At 45.9% G+C, this 21266-nt stretch overlaps 1 protein-coding gene across 1 annotated transcript in view; it reads right to left on the bottom strand.

The window, feature by feature from the left end:
* LOC119851672 (dynein axonemal heavy chain 5-like) overlaps window positions 1-21266 on the bottom strand; it is a 270620-nt gene that overhangs the window by 195197 nt on the left and 54157 nt on the right. The window contains exons 20-21 of the mRNA XM_043508515.1: window positions 15532-15671; window positions 6820-6971 (exon numbers count right to left, since the gene is read on the bottom strand). Of these exons, the coding sequence (XP_043364450.1) occupies window positions 6820-6971; window positions 15532-15671 (292 nt within the window). The remainder of the gene's footprint in view (window positions 1-6819; window positions 6972-15531; window positions 15672-21266) is intronic.

The following is a 21266-nucleotide window of genomic DNA, read 5'->3' on the forward strand; positions in this document are numbered from 1 at the left end:
TTCATCTGTAAAATGCATATATTGATATTTCCCTACCTCACTGGAGTGTTATGAGGATAAATTAATTCACAACTGTAGAGTACCCAGACACAAGTGATGAGTACCATGTAAGTACCTAGAGATATAGATGCTGAGTGTAATCAGGTAGCCCCCTTACAGGTAGTGATGTCTTGGGATCAGCCCACCCACCCCCATCACCTGGAATGGTCCTTTAAGATTTGGGACATTTTGATGTATACAAAGACCTAGGAAATAAAAAGGTTTGATAGAGAGGAAGACACCCCAGGAATCAGTAGTGTTTGGGAGCAAGTCATCTACTGTTTCTTTAAGGGTCTAGAATCAGGACCCTTGCAGTGTGGATGGGGCAAGGCTCTCCTCTCACTCAACCAATTGGGGAGGAGCTGTAAGGAAGAGGACCAGCATATATGCTGCCTCCTTCCTCAGAGCATGGCAGACACCAAGGGAAGGCTATTTGCTGAATCTTCTGAGCCTGAGGTCTGAGCAAGAGTGCTGGAACCATTTGTATGATGGGGGCGCTGAGAGCCATTGAAACAAACTGTAAACCCTGCATCTGATGGAAATCACTTCAAGTAGCAGCAACTCCGGTATGCCTAGTTCCAGCATCTATGCGACTGAATGCAATCCATCTGCAGAGCAACGAGGGGGCATGCTGAAGGGAAGCACCCCATGACATTGAGCAATTCACAATTGCCACTCTGTAAAGGTACAACACCTAAAAGGTGACAAGTACTTTTAACTCTCATTTAAATCAACTGGAGCTGACTGCACTCAGCACTTCACAAATGAATATCAGCAGTTGGCAGGATGAGGCCTTTAATCAGCTAGCAGGGGTACTATTAAAGGGACATATCCTGCTTGCTGATTTTGAGGTCAAAAATGGTCCTAAGAATAGCTCAGGATGGCAGAGTTCTAGTAAAGAGATTCTGTACTGTGAGAAATGGGAAAGAAAGACTTAAAATGATCTAATTAATATTGAAATAAAAGATGCACTTTATAAGAACCAGTGCAAAATGTACTGGATAATTAATGCTTTTAAAACCCACATTTAACTTCTACCAAACTAGACACAAAAAGAAAGCATTTCAGCCTCACTCAAGAAAAGCATGAGCTTCCAGGAAAGATTCTAATCCCCATCTCTAGTTCCTTAGACCAAAAGGAAGGCCAGCAGCAGCCACCCGCATACCCCTGCTATAACTACTAGTTCAACAGACACACAAAAAAGCTGCCACAAAGAAAGCTGACCCAAAGAACCACACAGACCACTTCAGCTGAAAGCATCAGTAAAAAACTATGTTCTAAATGTTCAAACGGTAAGGTTTTAAGAGGGCAGTCACTGGATTAACATCCTTTGGGTAGTGAGGTGGGAGTTAGTAACAAATGTTTAATTTTAATTTAAATAATATTTGCAACATCTTTCTTAATAAATGATAATATGTTACTGTACTAACCAGTAATAAAAAAATCCTTTGAGCTGAGATTGTAAAACAACACTAAACAGCAGCATGCTTTATCTTGTTGTTTACATTTTAAAAAACATAAGTAAAGCCATAAACAAATCTGTCTCCACTGAAAAATGATCCATAAGCATAGCCTGTTGGCTTATTGTAGAACTGCAACATACTAATTCCTTCTAATGCCTTTACATTTATGCATTTGAATCAGTCATTACTGTATTATTAATGAGTTTCATGCTCTTTGAGGCAAGGGTTGTGCCTCACGCTAGGTTTGTACAGTGCATGGTATATTCTGAGCACTTACATTTAATTTTTTTTATTACTATTTGGATAGAAACCTCCATGTCCTGTGTAGATAACTTAATGGCTAGAAACTATAATCTGGACAATGATCTTTAAAGACACTCAGCCTACATTAAAAAAAACATTTTAAATAAAAAATGAGATCTTCTCTTCTGATAGTTCACTCCCACCCCAATTTCAAATTTGTGCCTCATGTTGTAATCATCTCCCTCATCTCAATGGGCCAGCCCATCAGCATACTTTTCACAGAGAAATAATATCATGATAAAGGCATGTGATAAAACTCTTAAGGAAGCTATTAAGTGGTAAATCAGTTAAAAGAAAGATCAAAATAATGCTAATAGGGGTGAATGAAGCAAACTTATAAAAACACATAAATTGTTACTCTAATTTTAAAAATGAAACTTGGACAGTTAGTTTAAACTCAGTACATGAAGATACATACAATTAAAATGGGATTAGACTGTAATAATAAGTAGTTTACATAACTGTACACAAATTGCCAGGTACTCCCTAAAAATAAGGGAGTGAGAAAATAAGAAATTTGAGGCCCTAGAGAATCTATACGCCAATAAAGGATTGTGTATGCCAGCTATATAGTGTCAGATGAACAGGCCAAATTCTTCTCTGAGTTACACTGATATAACTCTCAAGTAACTCCACTGACTTCACTGCAACTTCAGTGCAATTACTCTGGATTAACAGTGGTGTAATTAAGAGCAGAATTTGATCTATATATTTGAATGGTTTACAACATTTTCCAAAAGCCATAGTAACCCTGATTGGAAAGACTTGTTTTAATCTGTGTGATATTGCTGTACGTGCATTATTTCATAATAGTAAACAACATCTTTAAGGAGGAAAAGAGTGAGGAGTACTTTTCAGGGTGGGAGCTATTTTAATTTACAACTTTCTCAGGCTCTTCAGCAAATAACTGCACCTATGTACGTTGGGAGAACAGGTTTTAGTAGGTCTTAAGAAGTTTGACGGTGTAAGGTAGAGAGACAAGATGGGTGAGGTCATATCTTTTATTGCAGGGGTGAGCAAGGTACAGCTCCCGCCAGGGAGCAGAGTCAGGGACTTCCCCACTCTGCACGTGCTGTGGCTCCGCGCAGCTCCCAGAAGCAGCGGCATGTCCCCCCTACCACTCCTACACATAGGGGTTGCCAGGGGGCTCCACATGCTGCACCCACCCCAATCACCAGCTCTGCAGCTCCCATTGGCCTGGAATTGCGGTCAATGGAAGCTGCAGGGGTAGCACCTGTGGACAGGGCAGCATGCAGAGCCGCCTGGCCACCACCGTATCTCTGTGTAGGAGCTGGAGGGGGGACATGCCGCTGCTTCTAGGAGCTGTGGAGGTGGTGCCAGCGGATAGGGCAGTGTGCAGAGCCATCTGGACGCGCCTCCGCATAGGAGCCAGAGAGCAGACATGCCGCTGCTTTTGGGTGCTGCAGGGGCAGCGCCTGCAGATGGGACAGAGCACAGACTCACTTGGCTGCGCCGGAGCTGGAGGGGGGACATGCTGCCACTTCCTGGAGCTGCTTGAGGTAAGCACCGCCTGGAGCCTGCACCACTGACCTCCTCCCATGCCCCAACTCCCTGCCCCAGCCCTGAACCCTCTCCCACCCTCCAAACCCTTCAGTCCCAGCCCGGAGCACCCTCCTGTACCCCAAACCCATCATCTCCAGCCCCACCCCAGAGTCTGCATCCCCAGCCTGGAGCCCCCTCCTGCATCCTGAACTCCTCATTTCTGGCCCCATCCCAGAGCCCTCACCCCCTCCCAACTCCCAATTTCATGAGCATTCATGACCCACCATACAATTTCCATAACAAGATGTGGCCCTCAAGCCAAAATGTTTGCTTACCCCTGTTTTATTGGACCAACTTCTGTTGGTGAAAGAGACAAGATTTCGAGCTTACACAGAGGTTTTCTTCCGATCAGTATAAGGTAGTCTAAATTACTGAAGGGGCATGTAGGTACACAACCTGACACATCCCATCTGAAGGATTCCTTCTAAAGGCTCCAAAATTTCTTTTGAAAATGAGAATTAGGCTGCTACGTCACAGCCAGACAGGTGGATCCTGAATCAATCGGATGAAACTGGTTGGGATTTGTTTATTTTAAATTTGAATTTTGGGTCATTTTTAGTTTTCATTTACTCAGGAATGGTCAGTGATCACATGGGTGCACAGGCTTCAGTGGTGCAATAAGATTGTCAGAGATGGACATGCAGAGAACATCCAACCAGTGTGTCTTAAGGATGTAGCCAAAGATCAGTACTTGATCTGAAAGGAGGCTCTGTCCCTTTGAGATTTGCCATAATGATGATAATAATAAGAACAGCCACAATGGGTCAGACCAATGATCCATCTAGCCCAATATCCGGTTTTCTGACAATGGCCAGACCCATATGCTTCAGAGGGAATTCTGAGTGATCAAACCCCTGTCATGTAGTCCCAGCTTCTGGCTAGTTGGAGGCTTAGGAACACCTAAAGCATGGGGTTGTGTCTCTAACCATCTTGGCTAATAGCCATTGATGGACCTATCCTGCATGAAAGTATCCAATTTTTTTTTAACCTCGTTGTACTTTGGCCTTCAGAACATCCCATGGCAACGATTTCTACAGGTTGACTGTGCATTGTGTGAAGAAGTACTTTTGTTTGTTTTAAACCTGCTGCCTATTCATTTCACCTAGTTCTTGTGTTATGTGAAGAGGTAAATAACACTTCACTATTCACTTTCTCTCCACTATTCATGATTTATAGACCACTATCATATCCCTCCTTAATCATCTCTTTTCTGAGACGAACAGCGCCAGTCTTTTTAATCTCTCCTCAATATGGAAGCTGTTCCATACTCCTACTAATTTTTGTTGCCTTTCTCTGCACCTTTTCCAATTCTACTGTATATATTGAGGTGGGTGACCAGAACTGTTTTCAGTATTGAAGGTGTGAATGTACTATGATATATTCTGTTTTATTATCTATTTCTTTCCTAATGGTTCCTGACATTCTGTTAGCTTTTTTTAACTGCCGCTACACACTGAGCACAGTTTCAGAGAACTATCCAGGATGACTCCAAGGTCTCTTTCTTGAGTGGTAACAGTTAATTTAGATCCCAGCATTTTGTATGTATAGTTGGGATTATGTTTTCCAATGTATATTACTTTGCACTTATCAACACTGAATTCATCTGTCATTTTATTACCCAAATTTTGTTGTCAATTTAGTGAAATCCCTTTGTAACTCATCACAGTCAGCTTTGGACTTATCCAAATAATTTTGAATCATCTGCAAATTTTGCCACATTTATTTATGAAAATGTTGAACTGCACAGGTCCTAGTACAGGTCCTTAAGGGACCCTGCTATTTACCTCTCTCCACTGAAACTTTTTATTCACATTGTAAATTAAAGTTCACACATTGTGCACGTAATCTGGATAGATGGGGCAGGCACATCCAGGCCTGACTGATGGGGCTGGACATATAAAATTTCCATCATAACCTACAATTTCCTGTGAGATTGTTACCTACAATGGTGACAGTTTCATGGGCAGTGGTTTACCGACAAAATATTCTCCTTCAGCAACTGTACTTCAAACCCTACAAAGTTGTACTCCCCTGGCCCCAAATCATGCAACTGCCATATGGTTAAATAAACCTTAAATTAATAAACAAATTCATTGGGAAGCCATTAGGGTTGCTATACATTTAAAAGATACATGACACAAACCTACATAAAAAAGGAAATGAAAAGTTAAGGCACACAATAATATGTACACTCTTCTCCTTCACCCACAGACACATGCATTACCATTGCCACCACTACCATACATCATAGAACACACACCACACTCTTAACTTTCCCCCTAGAGATCCTAAATCCTATCACACCCTTTAATTGCCTTTCTACACACAACCCTTTACCAAACTATCTTCTTCTAATACAAACTAGTCTCCAAGCATCCAGTGATAGGAGGAAAATAATCTGCTAAAGGGGAGTGCGGGAGAGGGAGAAGGGGGGTTTGAATGAAGGTGACAGTACCTGGACTGTGGAGTATGGTAGTTGTGGCAATGATAGGGTGTGTCCTTACTATTATTATCATATTATCATTATATTACCAAGGATGGATTTTAAAACCTGGATTTATGTTGTGATGGTAGCAACTGTACTGATTTATTGATATGGATATTTGGGATCTACATCTTTTTATTTAGTATTCCAGTCTACCCAGATTTACTCTGAATGCTGTATAGATAACAATGTATGAATAACAGTAATGTCAGCAAATTAAATTATTTTTTAAAACTTCCTGCTGATTATTTTTGTATAAGGCTAGAATTTTCTTCTCAAAAGTAAGACTCTCATGGTACAAGCAATAATTTTTTCTACAAGCTTTATCTGTGACTGCTTTATTTTGAACAATAATCCCTCTTTCTATTAATGTAAATAGTATGGCACAGATTGTGACTGGCCTTTCCACAGATGCATGGCTGTGTTTGAGCAAGGAGTTTTTCTCCCTCTCTTCTGAGTCCTGTAAAAGGGTTAGGGAGAGTTGCAGTTCATCTATTTAAGGAAGAACAGGGACAGCTCCCTCTAGACAACATTGGGTATTCATACATCACCTCAGAGAAGGTTGAGAGAACTCAGGGCAATGGCTCCATCCTTTATCCACACTGACCCTCCTTTCCTGGGAGCTCAGGAAGGGACAGTACTTCCCTGAGGAACAATCATTGAGCCCACAGAGCCATGAGGCAAAGCACCACCCCATTCATGTCTGTGCACACCTACCACAATCCATATAAATATAACTAAAATGTCATCACATTTACAGTGAAACAAATGTAAAATATTTTAGTTTGTGTACACGTACACTATCCATCACTCACAACATGTAAAAGCAGATTGGAAAAAACTAGAGAGTGTACTGCAGAGAACCACGTTTTACTGACAGTGGGATGAACCAGAAGACCTAATAGGTCTTTCCATCCGCAAACACTATGACTCTATGATTCGCATAGAAATAACAAAGGTCCATACATTTGTCAATGTTTGAAGAAGTCCATGATAACTGTGTCAGGCCTGGAGTAAGGGCTTCCTCAATTTGCTCCATAAATGGTTTCATCAGTGGTTCCAAAATAGCAGGAATTCCATTTACAAACTTTTTGTAATCAATCAAAAGATCCTGAAGTCTGCAAGATACAATCGTATTTTTTTAAGGCTAGCAATCATTTTTGTATTTCTTTCCATTTATTTAAAATGCACATAAGTCTGGGCACATCTGCAATATTAATTAATAAAAATCCATCTATTCTGGACCAACATCCAAAACTAGAAACTCTCCCTAACTTACTCAAACTAAGACTCTCAATAATAACAAAACAAAAATCCTTACAGACACTTTACACATCATCAAGAAGAAGGAAATGGCATATATCTTTTTTTTAAAATTCCTATGTAATTTACCTTTATTACTAGTGTGACAGATTGAGGGGGTGGGAGCAGTATGTTTGGGTCAAACTGCGAACTCCATCTTGTTTTGTGAATGCCATTTTTACTGTAACTTTCATTTTTGGGTGTATCCCTCAGAGGAGCCTACCCCATGGGTGCTCCAGGCTTGAGCACCCACAGAAAAAAACTAGTGGGTACTTAGCACCCCCCGGCAGCCAGCTCCCCCTCTCCCCTCCCAGTGCCTCCCATCCATTGCCCAGCTCTGCCAACCAACTCTTCCCCCTCCCTCCCAGTGCCTCCCACCCACTGCAATCAGCTGTTTCACAGCGTGCAGAAGATGCTGGGGGGAGGGGGAAGAGTGAGAAGAAGGCATGCTTGGGGGAGGGGGTGAAACTGGTTGGGAAGAGGAGGGGCGGGAAGAGGCAGGCGGGGGTGGGGGCTTAGGAGAAGGGATGGGGTGGGAGTGGGGCCAGGCGAAGCGGGGGTTTGAGCACCCCTGGTGCCCAGAGCAAGCCGGCGCCTGTGATGACCCTCATATGGTATTGCAACCTCCTTTGTGAATAACATCCATTTTGGAAAGAGGGCTTGATACCTAGTGGCATGTCTAAGTAGTCTCAGAAACCAGTACAAAACAATCTAGGGCCATCAACATGGAATGAGTCTTCCCTAGTAGAACTACGGGTTTTCTATCCATAGGGCCTTTGACTTCGACTCTCTACACAGAAGCCGATGGAGGTGGGGCTGGAGCCAGGAACTTCTCCAGTGAAAGCACAAAGGTAACCAAGAGGGCCAGAGTTTTACAAGGTGGCTGCTTCTCAGAGCAAAAGGCTACAATTCCACAACATGGGGGGGGGGGAAGGGGAACAGGCTAAGGATGCTGACCAAACCCAGGACTCCCAGGAGGGGTGAGATCAGACTTGAGGAGCTGCATTCAGGATTTTATTGTTTTTCAAAGATCTGTAACTTGGAAAAGTGACTAGTCACTACCCAAATGCAGGGAGTTTAGAAGCACATGGGATACAGCAGTTGGGTCCACTCATAACAGATAGTATCAGTCCCAAGAGGGAGACTGGGCCAGACTGTGACAACAAGCAATTGGTATAACATAACCTATGGGCAGGACACTGAATAATATGCATAGGTGGCCATTCAAATAGCTACAAAATATCCCTATTTCTTAATCTGCCATATAATTTTTCTCCAGAATCTTTGCCTTTACGGATGCAAAGAAAACTTTCAAAACGAAAACAATGTTCAGGTTTTGCACTGATACATGAGCGTCTGCTTGAGCCTGCTGACAGCCTGAAACAATCCTAGCCCTATATAAATCAACAAGAGCTTTGCCATTGACTTCAGTGGAGCCAGGTTTTCACCCACCAGACTGCCCCTTGATATTAATCTCAATGTGTGTTAACTCCGTGGACTAATAAGGACAATTTAATCGGGAGCACTCTTACTTATTTAACTACTGATCGCTTCAGCGAAAACATCCAGCTGTGGTACTTATCCATCATTGACAGATGAAGCAGCAGCAGATACTGGGGCAAGATAACTAGCTGCTGTCAAAGAATGGGGAAGTCAAATCTCCTTCACTCAAATGTAAAGATGCCTCTGTTCCAGCCCAAAAGAAGAAGGGTAAGAACAGATGCATCCCCTCTCCACAGAAAAAGTTTCCACAGCCTCGAGTGTGAAAAACAAAAAGTGTCTGCTATACCTTGTTGGATAGCAAAAGGGGTGGTTACTGACTTGTAACTGCAGGCTTTTCGAGCTGTGTGGCCCCTATCTGTATTCCACAGTGGGCTACACATGCACACCATGCTCCCAGAGCCGGAGAATTTGAAAGCAGTGTTCGTTGGTCCGCACATGTGCCCTCCTTCACCTCGTGCCTCCATCTGATGGGATAAAGGATGGGGCAGACTGCCTGCCTCTCCAGTTCCTTCTCTACCATCAGCCAGGGAAGGAGGGTGGGTAGTGGAATGAAATAGGGACCACACATCTCAAAGAATCTCCCCTTCTTCTTTGAGTGATGGCCCCTATTGTATTCCACTGAGGGTGACTGACAAGCAGTACCTAAGTAGGAGGGGGATGCGAGGATGCCCCAAAGGAGGCATCAGCAGAGGAGTCCAGCACCAGGGCATAAATGTCTTGCAAACATGTGAACAGAGCCCCACATGGCTGCTTTACAGAAGTCAAGGAGGGGCACCTTCTGAAGTGATGCCATAATTGTTGCTTGTGGTGTGGTGGAATAAGCTCTTACCCCATGGAGGTCGGGGCAGAGGAAGGTTTGATAGCGGATAGAGTATAATGTAGCCAGAAATCCATCTGGAGATTCTTTGAGTGGAGAAGGTGTACCCCATAATTCTTTCTGCTACGGCAACAGTCTCAAGGATTTCCTGATTGGCTTTGTTCTTTGCGGGTAAAAGGCCAGGGCTTGCCAAACACTGAGGGAGTGCAGTCTTCGTTCCTTTGGAGCAGGGTGCAATTTTGGGAAGAACACAAGTAACTAAATCGATTGGTTAAGGTGAAATTCTGAGACTACTTTAGGAGTGAATTTGGGGTATGGACGCACAGAAACCTTATCCTTATGCAATATAGTATAAGAAGGATCTGCCATCATCACTGCAAGCTCGCCAATCCTTCTAGCTGAGGTGACAGTTACAAGGAAAGCAACCTTCATGGAAAGGAGAGCATGAAGCAAGAAGCTAAAGGTTCTAAAGGGGGCCTATGAGTACTGACAGAACAAGGTTTAAGTCCCTCTTGGCAGCAGGATTCTGAATAAATGTGAAAGTTCTGATTAGGCCTTTCCAGAATCTATTGGTCAGTGGATGTGCAAAGACTGGGCAGCCATGAGAAGGTGGATGGTATGCACTGATTGCTGCCAAGTGGTCTTGCAAGGAGCTGATGGACAAGCCTGATGTCTTCAAAGATAGGCTATAGTCCAAGATGAAGGGAATATCTGCAGTTTCTGGGAGAATGCCTCTTTGATGTACCCAAGAAGAAAAGCGTTTCCATTTAGCTCGGTAACAACTTCTAGTAGAGTCCTTTCTACTGTTCAAAAGGATGTCTCACACAGCTGTGGAGCATGAATGTTTTAAGGATGATGCTCATCCAAATACCAAGCCCTAAGACATAGAGGATGCAGATTGGGGTGCTTGATCTTGCTATTCCACTAGGTCAGGAGCTCAGGAAATGTTGGGAGGAGGATTGGTGTTCAGGATGACGTGCATAGGAGGTTGGGAAACAAAAACTGTCTGGGCTAGAATGGGGCGATCAGGAAGAGCTGTGCCCTGTCCTTCTGGATTTTGCATAGAACTCATGGCAGGAGTGGTAGCAGAGGGAAGGCATAGCTGAACAGGTCCAACCAAGAAAGAAGCAGAGTGGAGGGTAGCCCTGGAGTACTTCAGGGTATGGAGGGACTCATCAGTCTTTTGGTTGAAAAGCTGCAATTCATTGAGGGAAGGTCCTCAATGACATTCTGGGCCTCTCTAGGGAACCCTTACACCTGGAGACATGACTCCCTGTGCATGATGATGGCAGTAGCCATAGCTCTGGAGGAAATATCAGCAGCATTGACTGAGGATTGGAGAATGGTCTTGGCTATCAGTTTGCCTTCATCTATCAGAGCTTGGAAATGAGCTCTGTCCTGCTGTGAAAGGCTGTCGGTAAATTCCACAAACTTGGCATAGTTGAGGAAATCATATTTAGCCAGTAGCACCTAGTAATTGGCTATCCTGAACTGGAGGCTGGATGCTGAGAAGACCTTTCTCCCCAACAGATCCAAACGTTTACCCTCTTTATCAGGAGGAGCAGACCAGGCCTTTCAGAAATGGCTTGGACTACCACTGAGTTGGGAACGAGGTGAGAAAACAAAAATTCCACTCCTTTGTTTGACACATAGTAATGCTTCTCTGTCCTTTTCAGGAAGTACAAATGGCAGGGGTGTGCCAAACTGTCCCAGTTGGCTCCAGTATGGCTTCATTAATGGAAAGAGCTATTCTGTTGGGTCCAGATGTATGGAGAATGTATCAGAGTTTGTGCTGGGAGTCCTAGACTTCTTCAAGACAGATCTGAAGTTCTCCAGCACCTCTGCGAAGAAGGTCCTGGAACTATCTGAAGTCACTGGCGGGTGAGGAGAGAAATGTAGGAGTCACTGCTTTGTCTGGAGATGAAGACAACAGTCTTACTGGTTCCAGCAGAACAGCAGTTTCTGATGTGTAATGTTCCTCCTCCTCTTCTGTCATATCTGGATGCATATCTGGAGTGTTCCCTTAGAGAGGAGGCAAGGGGTGACTCCCTAGCAAATTGGATCGACTGCAGGGGAGAACTGGTCCCAAGATCCTCAATATGGCCAGTGAGAAAGGTCAATATGTGGTCGCAGGGGCCACCATGGCATGGGGTACATCAACAGCTCCAACGAGGCAGAGGTTGGCTCCAAACCAGAGGTTGGATGAGGCAGAGGTTGGCCCCAAACCAGTTCAGATCTTTTGGGTGGCAGAGGATATATAAGATAGGGGGAGAAAGATTCATTGAGTGCTTCAGAATCTCCCGATTAAGAGAAGATTGATTCTGGTTCCAGTAGCAGTACCGTCAGAGGGAAGATATTCCCTGTATGGGATGGGTGACAAACTCCTTCCAGCTGTCAACTCCCTCGGTGGTGGTGTTATCTCTCTGGAGATGGAGGGACCCAATGAGGAAAGGAATTCTGGATCCAGGACAGCAAAAATGTCCTGTGGAGGAGTAATGGATTCAGATCCCCCTGGTGTGAGAGGGGTTCTACTTGTTCTAGCCACTGCAGCCAGCAGGGAAGACAGTGCCCAAAGTTGATGATGATCGGACTTTGTACTGATTAATTATGGGGTTTTGGAGGTGCCAAGGATGACGGTACCAATGGATCAGGGTCTGGTACCAATGTAGCCCAATACTTATGAACTTTCTTGTCATGCCTCTTGGACTTAGGACGTACTAAGTCCTCAAGGGCTGAGCTGATGGGCTTACTTAGAGCCAAATCCAACTTCTTTGAAGTGGATTTAGAGGAAGACTTTAGGGTATGTCTACACTATGAAATTAGGTCAATTTTATAGAAGTTGATTTTTAGAATTCGATTTTATACAGTCGATTGCATATGTCCACACTAAGCACATTAAGTTGGAGGAGTGTGTCCTCACTACTGTGGTTAGCATCGACTTACGTAGTGGTGCACTATGGATACCTATCCCACAGTTCCTGCAGTCTCTGCCACCCATTGGAATTCTGGGTTAAACTCCCAATGCCTGATGGGGCAAAAACATTGTCACAGGTGGTTTTGGGTACATGTCATCAGTCGTCACTCCCTCCGGGACAGCAACGGCAGACAATCGTTTCATGCCTTTTTTCCTGGGTTACCCGTGCAGAAACGATACCACGGCAAGCATGGAGCCCGCTCAGCTTACCGTCACTGCTGCTATAGGACTGGTAGCCGTCCTCATCGGACATGTAGGTTAGCCAGGGGTTCTAGAAAGTCTTCCCTGCCCGGCTCCTAGCAACCTCCAGGGCATTGTGTACAGTTCCGCTGCAACTCTGCTCTCCTGCGAGCTGGAGGCTTCTGCCTCAGGCTGCTCTCCCAGCCGGCAGCACTGCGCGGTTGCACCTACCCCAGCCTATCCCTTGCTCCCATGGCTCATGAAGCCTGGACAATAGTAGGGAGCAGTTCAACTATAGGCTAAGCAAGTGCAGAATGGTGGTAGAATGTGCATTTGGACATTTAAAAGCTCGCTGGCACTGTTGGTCAGACCTCAGTGCAGCCAATATTCCCATTGTTATTGCTACTTGCTGTGTGCTCCATAATATCTGTGAGAGTAAGGGAGAGACGTTTATGGTGGGGTGGGAGGTTGAGGCAAATTGCCTGGAGTCCAATTCTGAGCAGCCAGACACCAGGCCAATTAGAAGAGCACAGCAAGGCACGCGGAGCATCAGAGAGGCTTTGAAAACCAGTTTCATGACTGGTCAGGCCTCGGTGTGACAGTTGTGTGTGTTTCTCCTTGATGCAAACCCACCCCCTTTGTTGATTTTAATTCCCTGTAAGCCAACCACCCTCCCCCTTCGAAATAAAGTAACTATTGTTTTGAAACCATGCATTCTTTCTTTATTAATTAAAAAAAATGAGAACGGACAAAGTAGCCCGGGTGGGGTGGGGGAGGAGGGAAGGACAAGGCCACATTGCTTATTGTAGCCACACTAAAAATCAAACCGTTTGAATGACAGCATTCTATTGCTTCGGCCATCCTCTGGAGTGGAGTGGCTGGGTGCCCAGAGCCTCCCCCCTCCACGTTCTTGGGCGTCTGGGTGAGGAGGCTATGAAACATGGGGAGGAGGAACAGTGGATGCAGCGGGAGTCTGTGCTCTTGTTGGTTTTCTGCAGCTCCAACAGACTCTTCATCATGTCTGTTTGCTCCCCCAACAGATGCTCATCATGTCCGTTTGCTCCCCCATTAGCCTCAGCGTCACGTCCTGCCTCCACTCTTCACGCTCACTTAATTCTTTCTTGGCCTCTGCCACTGAATGCCTCCCTGCATTAAGCTGTGCCCTATCAGTGCGGGAGGACTGCATGAGCTCGGAAAACATGTCATCACTAGTGCGTTTTTTTGCTTCTAATCTGTGATAACCTCAGGGACGGAGATGATACAGGGAGTGTAGAAACATTCTACGCTCTACGATTCTGGGGGGACTGCATGGTCACCTGTACTACTGAGTTCACCACACTGACCAAACAGGAAATGAAATTCAAAAGTTCCTGGGGCTTTTCCTGTGTACTTGGCTAGTGCATCGGAGTTCAAAGTGCTGTCCAGAGCAGTCACGATGGAGCACTCTGGGATAGCTCCCGGAGGCCAATACCATCAATTTGCATCCGCACTACCCCAAACTCGACAAAGCAAGGTCTATTTTAGTGCTACTCCCCTCGTCAGGGAGGAGTTCAGAAGTCGATTTTAAGAGCCCTTTAGGTCGACGGAACGGGGTTGGTTGTGTGGACGCAGTCATTTTTAAACCGATCTAACGTGGCTAAATTCAACCTAACCCCGTAGTGTTGACCAGGGCTTAGTCTCATGCTTATAAGAGTGCTTCCTGGATTCCTGACAAGATCCTGCCAGAGGGCATGGGGGTGGGGGGTAGAGTCTCCAACAACAAAGTTGGACTTCTCCATGACCTTTTCCATGAGGTATTTGTGGAGACGAAGTTGCCACCCTTCTTTGGTATGGCTGGAGAACGATTGGCACCTAGCTGTAATGTCGGCTTCCCTGAGGCCCTACAGGCAGCACTGGTGGTCATCACTAACTGAGGAGGATTGTGGGCAGGAAGAGCAGTGTTTGAACCCCGGAGTCCTAAGCATAGTCCAGGACCCAAACAGAGTCCAAAACACTAAACTGTAAAAACTGTTAAAACTATTTATAAAACTAAATCAAATTCTTATTTTGTAGGATGAAGCTGAAGCTACGGACACAGGAGGTTCCAACCCAAACCATGCAGCGGTAAGAAGGAATTGTAAAGGAAGTCAGTCAATTTATCCCTTTGGATGGAGGCATGAAAGTGAACCAGGGCACATGTAGGCCCAGGGACACTATTTTCAGATTCTCCAGCTCTGGGTGCATGGTGCACATGCATAACCCATAGTGGAACACAACAGGGACCATCACTCAAAGATGAATCCCAATTTCCCCTTCTCAGCTGCCAAATTCCCCAGCTTTTCGCTGACAACTTCTATAGGGCAATTATCCATTGTCAACAGAAAATCTTCTACACATTAATAGCTGAAAATTTGGGGACAGCATAAACTAAATTGATTTTTCACCAAAATAAAGAAATAAGTTACACAAGGAATAGTATATTGACAGTACTTTGTACTGCACCTGGATTGTAGCAGGGACAATTAGTAGGGAGAGGAATTGGAGAGCAGTGCTCCATAATTCTAGCATCAATGCAGCATAGTTTTGGCGTAATATGCCACACAAGACATGGAAATTTGCATATGACTGAATGTCCCTGCCTTTGGAATGATTGCAAAGGTTCAAAGGGACTTTAAGGAAAAGGCATAGGAAAAGACTATTGATGCTTTCTAATGATCAGGTATGTATGGAGATGGAAACCATGGATCACTACACAGGGGACAATATTATTAAAGATGGGTGGGCAAATGTACTTAGACTCCATTGGACTCTACTAACATCTGTCACAAGGAAAAGTTATTATAATGACCAAAAAAGCAGATAGAAATGAGACCCAAAAGAAAATTTTCAGATAAAGATGAAATCAAGTTAAATGTTCACTAACTTCATTTGCTGTTTTTTAATCTGTTCTTCTTCTGCACACATGCCAAGGGCAACATCTGGAACTTCAAAATTCATTTTTTTCAGGTATTTTGTTTCACACAGTACTTCGAGGACCATAGGATCCAAATTCACAAATAATTCCTTTATACACCAGAACAGAAGGTGAGGAAAAAACAACAGTGAACACAAAGTGGAGGTTTGGTGGTCACATAGGCAGTGGGATTTTTCTGAAAAATGTATAAAGTGTAGTACAGATGACTGACCAAGATTTTGAAAATGGGTCAACATCAGCCTACATTTAGACTCCTGAACCCATACTCAGGCACCTCTATACTGTGACAAAGCTCTGCCCTTGCCTTCATGGATCCCGCGTTTCCTGGCGGATTTCGCTAGCCTCAGAAGCTCACTGTGACCTTCCACATAACCCTTCTCTCTCTAGAGACAAGGAACACAGTCTAGTGAGCCATTTTCATCATAAGCCAGAGAGGGAGGTGAGGAGAAGTTATCCTTCCTTGCACAGTCTCTGTTGTCTCCCAGTCTCAGTGATTAATCAGGGGCAAAGGGTGGGGGGGAGCCCAGGCCCACCCTCTACTCCGGGCTCCAGCCCACAGACCCTAATAGTATCAGCTATGGTAGCTGACCATTTAGAAACATGACATGTACAATTCCCTGGGCTACTTCCCCCACAGCAGCCCTCACTTCCTCAAGCTCCACTTTACCCTTACTTCAGGGACTCCTTCCTTGTGCCTGATATGGTGTGTACTACTCAGTCTTTCCAACAGCACAACTTCCTCCCCCAGCTCCTGACATGCACCCCCACCTGACTAACTAGGAGGCTTTTAACTAGTTTCAGCCAGCCCGATTGGCTTCAGGTGTCCCAATCAACCTAGCCTTTTCCCTGCCTTCTGGAAAGTTCTTAATTGGCCCCAGGTGTCTTAATTGACCTGGAGCAGCTGCCATTTCACTTATCCTGGTACCAGGGATTTCTTTAGCCTGGAGCTAATATATCTATCTCCCACTACTTCTCTGTAGCCATCTGGCCTTGCCCCGTCACAATACGTAACTGGATTTTTCATTGCTGATAGACCAGCAACTCCCATTGACTTCATTTTGCTGTGAATCTTTTACTGTATTTTCATCATTTGAATACAAATATTGGCTAGAATAGTCTTGTTTCTCCATACACTGTGGTTAGAAAAGCCAAAACTTTCTAAGCTAGAAAATTATTCCTGCCAATATGAAAATAAAAATTAACAAAACAAGTGCTTATCATCAGAAACTAACAAAAGAAGTTATATTTTAGCAACAAAGCAACCTTTGAGCTATCTGGGCACAAAAAGAGTAAAACTCAAAATAATTAATTTTTATGTCAATAACTCAAGAATAACCACAATAAAGGCCTGATCTTCCAAATAGAGGGGAGGAGGGTGTTGTTGCATTTGGGCACAATAAAATTTGGATGTGATTTTTCCTTTTTTTTCTTTTCTTAAAAACTAGGATATTAAATTTTAAAAATGACATTAACAGAATGTTATTAAGGTTGGAAAATCAGGCACTCATAAGTTACAATTAATGTTGCCCATTCTCTCTCTTCCTCTGCCACAGAATTCCTATGTGATGTAGGCAAGTCCCTTAAATTTAATTTTGGCCAGTGGCCATTAATTGTGTGTTCATCTCTGGGTGCCTATAGTGAGGCTTTATTGGGAATCCCGGGAGGTGTGCAGGCACAAACCTGCCCATGTCTAAAGGCCCCTCCCCCAGCCTTGCGGGAGGGACCACTGGACCCAGAAACCAACTGAATGCAAGTGACAACTAATGAATAACAGGGTCAAGAGTGAAGATCACAAGTTCAAAACTAGGGATCCAGAGGGGGACACCCAGCAGAGAACCCCGGACAGCGCCCACTGCTCCTCAAAGCTGCCTAGGGAGCCAGTGGATGCCTCCCAGAGGAACTCTGCCCGGATACGTGAGATCAGGGAGGAGCGGAAATGGCCCCACACTCACAGAGCAGCCCCTCTTCTAGCATTCTCCTCCTCGTGCTGAAGATGGCCACTTTGGCCAGGGCCAGGAGAAGGCTGACAAGGTGGTCTTGCAACTTCGTGGGGCCAGGGACAGGGTTTGAGAATATAAACAGATGTGGGGAAAAGTGCAGCCAGAAGTTCAACAGAAGGAGGAGCCAGAATAGGGGCTGTAACCTGGTGTATTTGAGATAAGCGTGCCCGAGGTTCTCCCTCACGCCACAAAAGGTGCAGGCTTTGGGATGGGGTTGAACTGCGCCATGTACATGCCCGTGCTCACAGCTCCATGAAGGAACCACCAACCAATATCCCCAGCAGGACATGGGACCAGAGTGGAATAGAGGCTGGCTCACTGGGGTTCCTCTCCCTCCACAGGTCATAGATAGTCCTGCCATTTTGGTATCAGGGCAGGACACGAGGGTAAGGAAGTGAAACGTGTGGCACACACCCATGTGGAATTCTTTCCTTGGCGTGGTTCAGAAGCAAACTGGCTGCAGAGAATGCAGCTGACTCGGATTGTGGAAGGAAGGGGGCCGGGAGAGCTCGTGGGACAGGGGCCCAATGAAAAGGTCCGGAGGGCCTGGTGATTGGGGAGCACCCTCTTCCACTCAAGGAAAACCCAAGAGGTGCGTGACAAGGCTGCTCCAACCTCCTGGAGCACATGCAGGGAGGTCAGGAGGGTGGAGAGCCCCATGCACCAACTGAGCACTCAGGGATCCACCCAGTCCCCCCTGTCGTAGTCCAGGAGGTCTCAGATTCTGGTGGTTTCTGCCATGACCACCTCTGGGGCACTGAGGGGGACTCCACCGCCTGCACATGAAGGTAGGGGTTGTATAGAGGGGCTCCACGAGGAGGTCTGCCCCCTCAGTGGCCACAATGAATCTGGTTGCCAAGAACAGCTTCCAGGTCAGGAGGAGGTCCTGGTAGAAGACTGGAAACTCAGAGAGGTCTCGTGGAAGACCCCTCAGTTGGAGAAAAAAGAGATGCCGTTCGTATCGGAGCCCTCGGAGGCAGCGGAGGAAGGCATGCGCCAACGTGCTCCACGCCAGACTACCTGTGCCATAAAGGAGTCTCTGCAGGGCCTGGAGGCAGAAGACAACGGACCTGGCTGTGGAGGCAGACCATGCCCTGTCCTCCCTCCTCCAGGGGAAGACTCAGAACCCCTGCAGAGACCCAGTGCAGTCCTGGCCAGAACTCCAGAGCTACCCTCTGGAGCCTAGCCAGGATCCACAGGGCCGGGCTCAGAGTGTTGAGCCGGTGCCAGAGCATGGATGGGACAAGTTGGTTCAACACCAGTGCCCTCCCTTGCACAGAGAGACACTGGAGGAGTCCCAAACACCTCCGCAACCGCTCACCCACCCTAGCTTCCAAATCCTGCCAGTTATCCAGCAGAGAAGGATGCGTGACAGATAGATAAACGCCAGGATAGAGAAGTGGTCCTGCGATCCCCCGTATGGCTTGAAGGTGGAAGGTAACTCGGCTGCCATCTGTCTCTGACCATCAGACCAGAGCTCTTGACCCAGTTAACCCGGGCAGAGGAGGCCACCGAACAGATCGCTTGGCAGGCCTCCACCCACACCAGATCGCCCAGGTCCTGGACCACAAAGAGCATGTCATCGGCGTATGCCGACAGCACCAGCCGCAACTCTGGCTCCTGAAGCGCCAACCCCGTCAACCTCCAACAGAGGACATAGAGGAAGGGCTCAATCACCAGTGTGTACAGCTGGCCTGACAGCGGGCTTCCCTGATGTACTCCCTGCCCAAAGCTGACCGGCTCGGTCAGGGTCCAGTTGAGCCTGACCAAACACTCCGCGGAGGCGTACAGCACCTGGAGGAAGCCCACAAACTGGGGCCTGAAGCCAGGTGCATCCTGTCCAATGCCTTCTCCTGGTCCAGGGACAGGAGAGCGAATGACAGACCATCCCTACCAGACTTGAGAGAGACCACTGCCCTCCCCATGGTGGGCAAAACCAAACCCACCTCGCCCACCTCGTCAGAAGTACTGGAGTACAGAAGTACGAAATAGAAAGGGAGAGCCCTGCAGTTCAGTTGCAGCTGCACCAGGGAAGGAGGTGTCTCTTCTAGGGAGCCGAACCTTCTTCGGGACCCTGGACCAGCAGCCAAGCAGACCAGCATCCCACAGACTGAAGAGAGTGAGGACCCCGACGAATGGCTGAAGAGGCCACTGCCCGACTGTGAGGCAACCAGACAGAGCTCCACCTTAACAGAGCAATGCCAGCTAATTGGGGTAGGAAGTAGCCAGGGGAACCAGACTTTGGTCCAGTCGTGGTGCCAGGAAGTGAGGCACCATATTTCGGTTTCCCCACCAACCCAGTGGCAGAACCACCTGCCACTAATAGGGCCATGGGCTGAGACCCGGTGGAGTAAGGTGGGCCCAGATGCCTCTATCTCCTTTGCCACTACTTCACATCTGGGGATTGGCAGCACTCTCACGCTAGGATGGAAGGCCTCTGCCTTGATTGTTGGTTGTCCCAGCCAGGAGGCTGTGGGCTCTAGATTGTTGATTGCTGTCTGCCGTAGCCAGGAGGCTCTAGGCTAAAGACTCCTTGTGCCTCTGCCCCTCCCCGGGGGCCAGTGCTCCAGACTGTTAATTGTTGTTTACCTCAGACAGGCGGCTGCAAGCTATAGACTGCTTGGGGTTTTATTTGTTTTTTTGTTTTTTTAGCTTAAGCAGCCTGTTCTTTATTTACAGCTGTAATGCAAACATTAAATAGAAGAATGAAAAAGGCTTATCAGCATATGACTTGGCACTGAAGACTGGGAATGAGGAAATAATTTCATTGTTTGCTAGTAAACTTGGACAGGGAATGCTGACCAAGCCCAAGAATATCAGTCTGGCCATGGCTTGATTGGAGCTTTCTTATGCAAGGTAGAGCTGGGTGCTGTGTGTGTGAGGAAGAAAGAGGGGTTTTTTGGTTTTTAAAAGACTGCATTGCCAAGGCTTGGGGTTTTTTTTTTGTTTTTTGTTTTTAAACTGACTCTAGGGGACTTTGAATCAAAAAAGTAGCTGACACCTTTTGATATCAAAATCACACGTAATCTTCTTATACTTGTAAGAACTATAGGCTTGAGCCCAAGGAGAGTAATTGCTTGTTGCTTGACCCCAGCCAACAGGGCCCAAGCCCAACTACTGTTGCCTGATGCAGTGAGGCGGAGTGGCCTCCCTCCCAACTGAGAGTGAGGGACCACTACACTGCCCAACCTGAGTCAAAGAAGGTCTAATATGCAAAAGAGCTAATGCGAATGAAGTCAGTACGAGCTACTTGGCACATGCACATGAGGCAGCATGGTCTGGAGAAATGTGCATAGGGACGGGAATCAGGACAATTTGAGTTCTAATTCTGAATCTGTCAATGAGTCACTCTGTGGCTTTAAGTAAATCACGCTACTGTCACATCTCCATTTCCCCATCTGGGGATAATACCTATTTCAGAGGAATAATGTTGCGAGGATTAATGTCTGTACAGCGCTTTGAACATGTAAAGTGCTATAAAAATGCTAAGTACTCTAAAAAATCAGGTTCTAGGTATCTAAAGTGGGGGTTTTCCAACCACTGAAGCATTCAAAATTGCATATTTTGGACTTAATCTCTCTGTGCTGTAATCCCTCTCTATAAAGTAAGGATAATAATACTTTCCTATCTCACCAAGTAGTTGCAACCTCAAATTCATTGATGTTTGTGAGGTACATAGTATAG

The sequence above is a fragment of the Dermochelys coriacea genome, chromosome 2 (genome assembly GCF_009764565.3).
Source record: "Dermochelys coriacea isolate rDerCor1 chromosome 2, rDerCor1.pri.v4, whole genome shotgun sequence".
In the NCBI taxonomy this organism is placed as follows: Eukaryota; Metazoa; Chordata; order Testudines; family Dermochelyidae; genus Dermochelys; species Dermochelys coriacea.